General features: G+C 41.7%; 1 protein-coding gene across 1 annotated transcript; it reads right to left on the reverse strand.

The window, feature by feature from the left end:
* Positions 1-4,698: 4,698 nt before the first annotated feature.
* On the reverse strand, positions 4,699-6,411 carry LOC126621857 (cationic amino acid transporter 5-like). Its single transcript, XM_050290466.1, has one exon. It carries the CDS (start codon positions 6,409-6,411, stop codon positions 4,699-4,701), a length of 1,713 nt encoding a protein of 570 aa, XP_050146423.1.
* Between the last annotated feature and the right edge of the window lie 4,863 nt (positions 6,412-11,274).

Here is an 11,274-nt window from a genome sequence, read left to right on the forward strand (position 1 = left end):
ATTTCTCAAATTCTTCTTCTTGTTCTCGCCTTTTCCCTTGTCTTGGTTGTTTAAGTCGATCCTCATGCCCTCCACCATTGCCTTGCACTGAAGCTCGGCCGCTTGCCCGGCATCCCCATCATTCACATATTCTATGATTTGATGTGGAGGCAGAGCGCCGGCTGCAATCTTGTACTGGACGCCGCCGCTGCCAGCGGCTTTCACGTCTGTCAGATGCTATGATCTAACGGTTCCGCATGTCATTCATTTTTCAGTCCTCTGGGGTTTAACCTTAACCGAAGGCTTTATTCAGCTAACTAAGGTTTTGAAATGGACGTTTTGAAATTCTATTGATTTACACTTTTTGGATATTTGAACGTCTAAATATTTATTAAGTTTATGAGTTTTTTGGTCAATGTAGTGCAAATATAGCTTACATGTCATCGCAGTTACGCTTTCATGTTCACCATGTCATCGATTTAACGAACATTCAAATAATTCATTAGACAAAATGTATATATCGATACAATTTCAAAACTTCAAATATCCATTATGTTTATAAGTTTTTTAAGTAATATAGTGCAAATGTAGCTTACATGTCATTGCAGTTATGGATTTTATGCACGTCATGTCATCAATTTGATGAACATTCAAATGATTCATCAGAAAAAATGTATAAACAGACGCAACTTTAAAATCCTCGGTGGGCAATATGAGAAAAACTGAAAACGAAGCCCATTTTGAAAATCACCCAAACATGGAGGTGTTAAATGTAATTAACCACTTTTATTTTGTACTTTGAGCGTGTTTGTAAAAACCGGCGTCTTCTTCCAACCAGAACTTCTTCACCTTACCTTCTTTCTGCTGCTCTGGTTTAAAGGATTCTGTGATATTCTGAGTTCGAAACCACTCAGCGAGTTCACTCGGAGAGTTAGCCTCTCTCTGAAACGGAAAAAACCTATCAAAACCCAGTATTTTGATTCCGATATCTTTCAACCCATTTGGAGTTTTATGCAGGTTTCAATCCAAAACCCAGAAGAAACCCTTCTAATCCCATGCCAAAATGCTCAACCTACTACTCGAAGCTCCTCGGCAGCTCAATCCCACATGGCGTTCAGAAGCTGGGTCTCTATCCAATCCCGCCATGTGAGTTGTTAACTTCTTCACTTCTCTCTCACTTTTCAGTTCTTGCAATTCCATCGAACCAAGCCCTAGAAGCTGAACCTGTAAATAATGACGAAACCCAGCCCCCATTTTCTGATGAAATGTTCAGGAAAGGTGCCAAATTGGGTTCTTACAGATCGGGTGATTCCACATTTTATTCACTCATTGAGAATTACGCCAATTCAGGCGATTTTAGGTCCCTGGAGCAGGTTTTGGATCGAATGAAGTGCGAAAGGCGAGTTTTTATTGAGAAGAGTTTTATTCTGATGTTTAGAGCTTATGGAAAAGCGCATTTACCCAATAAAGCTGTAGAATTGTTTTATAGAATGGTGGATGAATTTCAGTGTAGACGAACTGTTAAGTCATTTAATTCGGTTCTTAATGTTATTATACAGGAGGGTCATTATTCTCATGCTTTGGAGTTTTATTCCTGTGTTGTTGGTAATACAAACATAAACATTTCGCCCAATGTACTTAGTTATAATTTGGTCATCAAGGCCATGTGTAAGTTTGGATTGGTTGATAGAGCGGTCGAAATGTTTAGAGAAATGCCGAGTAGGAATTGCACTCCTGATGTGTTCACGTTTTGTACATTGATGGATGGGTTATGCAAGGATAATAGGATTGATGAGGCAGTTTTTTTGTTGGATGAGATGCAAATTGAGGGGTGCTTGCCGAGTTCTATGACGTTTAATGTGTTAATTAATGCATTGTGCAAGAAGGGTGACTTGGCCCGTGCAGCGAAGCTTGTTGATAATATGTTTCTCAAAGGCAGTGTTCCAAATGAAGTCACTTATAACACCCTTATTCATGGTTTGTGTCTCAAGGGTAAGTTGGACAAAGCAGTTAGTCTTTTGGATCGAATGGTTTCGAATAAATGTGTGCCTAATGATGTGACATACGGAACAATCATCAATGGACTTGTTAAGCAAGGACGAGCAGTTGATGGAGCTCAAGTGTTGATCTCTATGGAGGAAAGAGGGTGTCATGCAAATGAGTATATTTATTCAGTCCTTGTTAGTGGACTGTTCAAGGAGGGAAAATTTGATGATGCGATGACATTGTGGAAGGAGATGATGGAGAAGGGATGTAAACCCAACACCGTTGTCTATAGTGCTCTCATAGATGGCCTTTGTCGAGAAGGAAAACCAGATGAAGCCAAGGAAGTATTCTGTGAGATGGTGAGTAATGGTTGCTTGCCCAATTCCTTCACTTATAGCTCCTTAATGAGGGGGTTCTTTCAGACGGGTCGGAGTAAAAAAGCCATTCTTTTGTGGAATGAAATGGAAAACAAGAATTTTATGCGCAATGAGGTCTGTTACAGTGTCCTAATTCATGGGCTATGCAAGGATGGGCAACTCAAAGAGGCCCTGATGGCGTGGCAGAAGATGTTGGGAAGTGGACATAAACCTGATGTTGTGGCTTATAGTTTGATGATTCATGGCCTTTGCAATGATGGTTTGGTTGAGCAGGGTTTGAAACTTTTCAATGAAATGCTTTCTCAGGAGCCTGAATGTCAACCAGATGTTATCACTTATAACATACTTTTCGATGCCATCTGCAAGCAGAGTAATATCTCCCTTGCCATTCATATTTTAAATAGAATGATGGATAGGGGTTGTGATCCCGATTTGGTTACGTGTGACATCTTCCTGAGAACTTTGAGAGAAAAACTCAACCCTCCTCAAGATGGAAGGGAGTTCCTAAATGAGCTTGTGGTCCGGCTGTTAAAGCAGCAGAGGATAGTAGGTGCTTCCCAGATTGTAGAAGTAATGCTGAAAAAATATTTGCCACCCAAAGCCTCTGTTTGGACAAAAGTTGTGCAAGAACTTTGCAAACCTAAGAAGGTTAGAGCAGCCATTGACAAATGTTGGAGCAACCTATATTTCTAGTCTTAAAGTAAGGCTTTTATTTTTTTTCTTATCAAAGCTTGGTTAGACTGTGACTGGAACTATTTCTTTCTTACTTGGGTTGTCACAGCTAGGTATTAAACTCTTAAGAGTAAAAAACAGGAGGTGATGTCTTTTCATTTCATATCTCACGTATTTTCTAACATACTAAAATATAAATTTTAATGGCATGCAGTCTGCTTGGCTTTATATAGTTGGCTGTCTACCCTGTAACTTTGAAGATTGTTGATAATACAAATTTGTCTTTGGATATAATGGTACATAGTAAGCCGTGGAATGGAAAATCAATATTAGTTTCTGCTGCATAGAGTAGTGTTACTTCAGTATCAGTGATTGTTTTGTAACGTATTTTGCATATTCGGTCGGCATATTTTAGTTTCTTCTGTACATTGTTTTTGAGAAGGAAACCATCTATATGAAATAATGAGGCTAACTTTTGGTTGAAAGATTAATAATATATGTGATCCAGCCTTTCTTATTTACTTACCATTGGCATTGTCTACTTTACATTTTGTACCAATTTGTTCTCATAAGAAACTTCTGAAAAAGTAGATTTGTTTGAAGGTCTCTTACAGTCGGCACCCTTGCAAATACTGATGTTTGGACATCTGTTTTATGAAATGTGCAAAACAGGCTGCCTCATTTTTATTCCCCTAAGCAGCATATGTCAAATCTGCAGATGAGCAAAGGTACTTGACTGAAACTATACGAACTGCAATCAAATCTCTTATTAGCCGTTTGCTTCTTCTTCTTTTTTTTTCTTCAGAAAATACAGATAACTAAAATTTATTTTTCCTTGGTTCTAGGTTGGTGCAGGTCGACCCTGGGCAATAAGCTTGTTGGAGAATATTGAAATGTCTGTTGGTAAAAAGGTGAATTTGGAGTCAGGTACAGATTTGAAGACTGATCTCTTATCTTATGCTTGACATGTTATGGTCATCGATTTTCTTGAACCTTGAATTACTCGTATGTTTCTTCACTTTTTCCATTTTGTGTCTAAGACTTGATAGCTATTAATGCATTAATGCTAAAAAGGTGAAACAACTTTGTAATTTGACACCCATTCTAACAGTGGTTATCACAGAATCGCCCCTACAACTTTTACTAGCATAACGAATTTTTAATATCTATTTGCATTGTAGTGGTGAAATGTGTCTGGGAATTAACTCTCTTAATATTTTGTATCGCTTTCATTGCTGAGAAGACTGAGCACAAGTTAACAACAAACTTTAACTGAGACTATTGTAGATTGCATATTACAAAACAAAATATCCAGATAGCTATTTATTTTGGCATGCCTTCTTTCTTCCGACTGTGGCAAGGATGCTATGAACCCAGCCTTCTATATTTTAACTTTTGTATGCAGATGCATTTGATAATATTTTTCATATGTTCAGCTTTCATTCTATTTCCAGCATTATTCTGACATTCGATACTCATTTATTAGTAATCATCACATTGCTGCAAGTAGTATAGTTTTGTTTACTGTTACACTAAGAACAATTTGTACTCGGAACACGTTGCATCGTAATATGAAAAGAAACTAAAGAAGCATTCATAAAAACATTCAGAGAGTACTATGATTTCAAGGCTCTGCCTTTTCTATGATATTGCTGCCATTGACTTTCAGGGATTCCGGCATGTCTTACTTATGGGCCGTATCATAAGTTGCATGCAGACCAAAGAAGACGTAGTAAATAAGCATGATTACAGTGCAGATTCCAAATCTTTCAAAAGCTTCAGGACCCAAAGATCCCATAAGAAAGATGTTTGTTGCAATTGACAAGGATGGCAACCAAGGAACCAGCGGAACTCCCCAAACTTTTGGTGACCTCTGTTGAGGTAAAAACACTGCCATCGCCAAAGTACCAAAGAACCAAAGAGGAACCGTCACGACATAGCCAACCCAACCATTGGGATTCAGTCCCCAGTAAGCTGAAGTCCCCATTGAGGAAGCAATAATGATCAGCAAGAAAATGACTAGCTTCAAGAGGTGCTGTTGTGGGGTGATTTCTCTCACATAGTACCTCCTCACTAGAAGTGCGACCGCCATCATCATGAAGATAAAGAGCGTGCTCACTGATAACAGGCTCGCCAAGACATCCAAGCTTGAAAAGAAAGCAATGCAGCCACTTGAAATGGCAATCAAAACTGTAGCGTTTATGGGGGTTCCTGTCTTTGGATGAACAAGAGCAAACCATGGTGGAATCATGTGGGCTCGTGCAATATGAGTGATATACCGTGCCTGCCCAAGTGTCCCAACCAGAAGAACAGTGGTCATTCCCTTGAGGGCACCAAGAGCTACCAGGTACTTGGCCCATGCCATGCCCACACTTTGAAATGCTGCAGAGTACGCCGCATTGGGGTCTATATCTGTGTATTTCTGCATCATAGGTAGAAAAAGTGCCATTAAACAGTATATGACAGTGATGATTGTCATTGATCCAAGCAATCCTAGAGGTATGTCTCTGGATGGATTTTTTGTTTCTTCGGCCATGGTGGCAATATTGTCAAATCCTACATAAGCAAAGTAAACAATTGCAGCTGCTTGAAAAACTCCTTTGGCCCCAAAAGGAAAAAAGGGCTTCAAATTTGATGGCTTGGCGTTGAGAAACAATGCAATTATCACAAATAAAATTATAACAATATTGACTGCAGATGCTATCCAGTTTAAGAAAGAGGTCTTCCTTGTGCTGATCATTGCAATTGTTGCAGCTATTGCCAAAACAGCAACAGCAATTGGGTCCAGCAGATTGAAACCCACCGCCAGATTTGTGTGGATGAGTAACGAGTCGTAGGGACGATTCAAGAGAGATGTGAAGTAGGAAGTCCATGCTCTAGCAACTACTGCACTTATGACAATGCTTTCAAGAAGTATGTTTCCTGCTGTTATGAATGCAACAAAGTCCCCCAATTCTATCCGCAGGTAAGCAAATGCTCCACCAGCCGCTGGGATTTCTACTGAAAATTCTGTATAGCAAAAGACAGAGAGCATTGCTGAGAGACCAGAAACAACATATGACAAGACAATAGCTGGTCCAGCATGTCTCTGAGTTTCTAGGCCAGTAACCGCAAAGATGCCTGCACCAAGGACCGAACCAAACCCAAACCACATGAGATCCCACCACGTAAGGCAGCGCTTCATGTCGTTCTCACTTTGCTTCCGAAGTTCCCCAATCTCATCGTTATCATTTGATCTGCTGAGGAGACGGTTCTTGAACCTGTGGCCTGTTTGTGACAGGGCCTTTCGGTATGTGCTCCAGTTCTGAAAGGATTCTTCCGGTAGGAAATCTTGTTTGCTGCATCTCCAGTAACTTCTTGGCTGGACATCGTCACCCACCACTTCCATGGAACCCATTACTCTCTATTTTCCCTCGTATTTTTCCTCAACTCTCAAGACAATGTGATATTTTAGAGTGCTGTCCTTCTATCCTTAACAATTTTAAGGTTGGTATGAAATGCTCGATTATATGGGATCCAGTCCCTAGATTTGCAGTCTCATTTCCAACTTCTTGGACTGTTTCTTCAATTATTGATAGTGAAGCTGAGGTTGTGTGAGCTTCATGCATAACTCTTGACATATACCTTTTTTCTCTACAATTGATAGTGAGGGACGGGAAAATCGAATCTATGATCTCGTATGCAGTGATAAATGCTCGTAACCAAACCACTTTGTTGATTGAAAGTGACTAAAATGCTGCAAGGGGGGCTGGTTTTGTGGAATTTTTTGCTGTGATGACTTGTCAATTTTAACTCCGCCTATGTAATTTTACATTGCCGGTCCCAAGCCCGGATAAAGGAGGAGGGGGAGGGCGTCAGGTAGTCGACAGCCGGCACTCCATGATCACGTCGAATCCTTATGAAAATGAATCCAGAACAAAATCGCGCTAAAGCTAGGGCGTCACCCGTAAGTGGCGCGCTGTGTGGCCCGAGCACAGTGATAAGTGAGCAAGGGTCGCTGTATCTCCATCGGCACCCGGATGCAGTGTTAAATGAGCAAGGGGGCCGTAGAAACTTCTTTTCGAACGACTCCACTCAAAGTTGTTTGGGAGCATATGCTCCTATCAACTTTACACGGGACACACAAAAGAAGTACTTTGATCCTATTAGACGGGGGAGGGTGAAGAAGCTAGGACAGAAGGGTAGAGTTCAAGAGAGCAAAATGCGTTTAGGAACGTGGAATATAGGAACCTTAACGGGAAAATCTATGGAAGTAGTGGAAGTTATGGTGAGGAGAAGGATAAATATTATGTGCCTACAAGAAACTAAGTGGGTTGGTAGTAAGGCAAAGGATCTAGAAAACTCAGGGTTTAAACTTTGGTATTCGGGCACAAATAGAACGAGAAACGGTGTTGGCATCATCGTGGACAAGACCTTGACACAAGATGTTGTAGATGTCAAGAGGGTAGGAGATAGAATCATGGCAATCAAGATTGTAATAGGACAAGAACTTATCAATGTGATTAGTGCGTACGCACCTCAAGTAGGGTTGGATACGAGTTCGAAGGAGAAATTTTGGGAAGACCTTGGAGACTTGGTGCAAGGAATTGCTCAGACGGAGAAGTTATTTATAGGAGGAGATCTAAATGGACACGTGGGCAGGGAGACAGGCAACTATGGAGGTTTTCATGGTGGCCATGGTTTTGGGGAGAGAAACGAGGATGGGGAAGCTATCTTGGATTTTGCAATGGCATATGATCTCTTCTTAGCCAACACCTTCTTTAAGAAGAGAGAAGAACATGTGATCACCTACAAGAGTGGGTCGTCAAAAACACAAATAGATTTTCTTCTAATGAGGAAAGGGGATCGTATAACTTGTAAGGATTGCAAAGTTATACCAGGAGAGAGCGTGGCTAATCAACATCGCTTGTTGGTGATGGATGTACATATCAAAAGAGGGAGACAAAAGAACAAGACTTGGAAGTGCCCAAGGACTAGATGGTGGAATCTAAAAGAAGAAAAACAAGCCATTTTCAAAGAGAAGGTAATCACCCAATGTGTGTGGGATAGAGAGGGGGAAGCTAGCCAAATGTGGGATTCCATGGCTAGTTGTATCCGAAAAGTAGCAAAAGAGGTATTAGGAGAGTCCAAGGGCTTTGCCCCACACCAAAAGGAATCTTGGTGGTGGAATGAGGAGGTACAAACAAAGGTGAAGGCTAAGAAGGAATGTTGTAAAGCCTTATACAAGGAGAGGACCGATGAAAATGGTGAAAGGTATAGAAAAGCGAAGCAAGAGGCGAAGAAAGCGGTCAGAGAAGCTAAGTTAGCGGCTTACGACGATATGTATAAACGACTAGATACCAAAGAAGGAGAGTTGGATATCTATAAACTAGCTAGAGCAAGGGAAAAGAAGACAAGGGACCTAAACCAAGTGAGGTGCATCAAGGATGAGGATGGAAAGGTTCTTGCTACAGAGAACGCGGTTAAAGACAGATGGAGAGGTTATTTTCATAATCTTTTCAATGAAGGACATGAAAGGAGTGCTTCTTTAGGGGAGTTGAGTAACTCAGAAGAGTGTAGAAACTACTCTTTTTATCGTCGAATCCGGAAGGAAGAAGTGGTTGTAGCTTTGAAGAAGATGAAGCATAGAAAAGCAATAGGCCCAGACGATATACCAATCGAAGTGTGGAAAGTTTTGGGAGAGACAGGTATAACATGGCTCACTGACCTTTTCAATAGGATTTTGAAAACGAAGAAGATGCCAAATGAGTGGCGAACGAGCACTTTGGTGCCTATCTACAAGAATAAGGGCGACGTACAAAATTGCATGAACTATAGGGGTATTAAGTTAATGAGTCATACAATGAAGCTCTGGGAGAGAGTCATTGAGCATAGATTGAGGCAAGAGACACGGGTTTCGGACAACCAATTCGGGTTCATGCCAGGGCGCTCAACCATGGAGGCAATCTATCTCTTACGAAGATTGATGGAAAGATATAGAGATGGGAAAAAGGATTTACACATGGTCTTTATAGATTTGGAAAAAGCGTATGATAGGGTCCCAAGAGACATTCTTTGGAGGATCTTAGAGAAGAAAGGAGTACGAGTAGCATATATCCAAGCTATAAAGGATATGTATGAAGGAGCAAAGACTGCCGTAAGAACTCATGAAGGACAAACCGAAAGCTTTCCCATAACTGTAGGATTACATCAAGGCTCATCCTTAAGTCCTTACCTTTTTGCGTTGGTAATGGATGAGTTAACAGGACATATTCAAGATGATATTCCTTGGTGTATGCTTTTCGCAGACGATATAGTGTTGATAGATGAAACTCAGGAAGGGGTAAATGCAAAGCTTAACCTTTGGAGAGAAGTGTTGGAATCTAAAGGTCTTCGCCTAAGCCGATCAAAGACAGAATATATGGAGTGCAAGTTCAGTGCAGATGGAGGCCAAAACGAGTTAGGGGTGAGGATCGGAGATCAAGAAATACCAAAGAGCGACCGTTTTCGTTACCTAGGATCTATCTTGCAAAAGAACGGAGAATTAGATGGAGATCTCAACCATAGAATACAAGCTGGATGGATGAAGTGGAAGAGTGCATCTGGCGTGTTGTGTGACCGCCGTATGCCACTGAAGCTCAAGGGAAAATTTTATAGGACGGCAATAAGGCCGGCGATGCTGTATGGCACAGAATGTTGGGCGGTGAAGCATCAACACGTACACAAAATGGGTGTAGCGGAGATGAGGATGCTTCGTTGGATGTGTGGGCACACGAGAAAGGATAAGATTAGGAATGAGGATATCCGGGGTAAAGTAAGAGTAGCCGAAATTGAAGGAAAGATGAGAGAAAATCGGTTACGGTGGTTTGGACATGTGCAAAGAAGGCCTACTGACGCTCCGATTAGAAGATGCGACTATGGGACAGAGGTTCAGGGCCGAAGGGGTAGAGGAAGACCTAGGAAAACTTTGGAAGAGACTCTAAGAAAAGACTTAGAGTACTTGGATCTAACGAAGGACATGACACAGGACCGAGCACAATGGCGTTCTAAGATTCATATAGCCGATCCCACTCAGTGACTTAGATTTTCCAAGTCTCCAACCGAGAAGTTTTCCTCACTCGAAAAATTAAGGGAACACTACCCCAACCTACATGCTCCACTCAGAAAGCTTCAACATACAAGCTTCAACAAAAGAAAATTCAAAGAACTTAGCGAAGAAGGCTTTGGTGTATTTAACACAATACGTTGAAATGAAGGAAAACTTATTTATTGATATCCCCGATAAGCTACAAATATGTACATATACATGAGTCAAAATAAACAAACAAGATGGAGCCTTCACAAAGGTTGCTTAGGAGAAGTCTCAGCAGTCGGTAGAGCCCCAGAAAGAGAAGGCATCAGAGGGGGATCATTCGGAGCCTCAGTACTGGACAGAACCCTAGACGGAGGAGGCATCAGAGGTTGATCATTTGGAGCTTCATTACGCGGTACAGCCCCAGAAGACGAAGGCAATAAATGCCTTTGGAACAAACCCACAAATCTCTGATGATCAAGTAAAACCTGACCATCAGTTTCCTTCATCTGGTCAAGCTTCCTCTTCTTGTTTGTAGCATAGTCATGTGCGAGCCGGTGCAACTGTTTATTCTCATGCTTGAGCCCTCTAATCTCCTGTTTGAGACTCATCACTTCGGCCGCCAATGATTCAACTTGGCGGGTTCGAGCAAATAGGCGTTGGGCCATATTAGACACAGAACCTGCACACTGAACACTGAGAGCCAGTGAATCCTTAACAGCTAACTCATCAGACCGTTTGGAAAGTAGTCTGTTATCTTTGGGAGTGAGAAGGTTCCTGGCCACCACCGCAGCGGTCATATCATTCTTCATCACGGAATCCCCAACGGTAAGAGGACCAGTAGGGGAGACGAAGGATGGGCGCCATATGTTGTCTGGAGAAGGCGGGGCTGCCTCTTCAACAAGGTTCAAGTCAAAACGACGGTCGGAGGGGCCAGACATTTTCAAAGGTATTGAAGAGAGAAGAGGTCGGACAAATCAAGATCTTAGAAGTGCAAGAATGGAGCTTCTACTGGTGGAGATTCAAGTGTGCTTTGGAACTTAATGCCAGCCCCTATAAAAAGCTGCACTCGACGGAGCTTTAGACATCGAAGAGGCGCCTGCTCAGAAATCGAAGAGGCGTTTGCTTTCTCAAAAGCTGGGCTGCTTAGAGACCACGAGGGTTGATCTCATAAATCGAAGAGGTGTTTGCTTTCTCAAAAGTTGGGCT

Source organism: Malus sylvestris, chromosome 5 (assembly GCF_916048215.2).
Source record: "Malus sylvestris chromosome 5, drMalSylv7.2, whole genome shotgun sequence".
Taxonomy (NCBI): domain Eukaryota; kingdom Viridiplantae; phylum Streptophyta; class Magnoliopsida; order Rosales; family Rosaceae; genus Malus; species Malus sylvestris.

Bases quoted from the DNA above. Each gene is read 5' to 3' on its own strand.
- LOC126621857 (XM_050290466.1), bottom strand. From the start codon at position 6,411: ATGGGTTCCATGGAAGTGGTGGGTGACGATGTCCAGCCAAGAAGTTAC.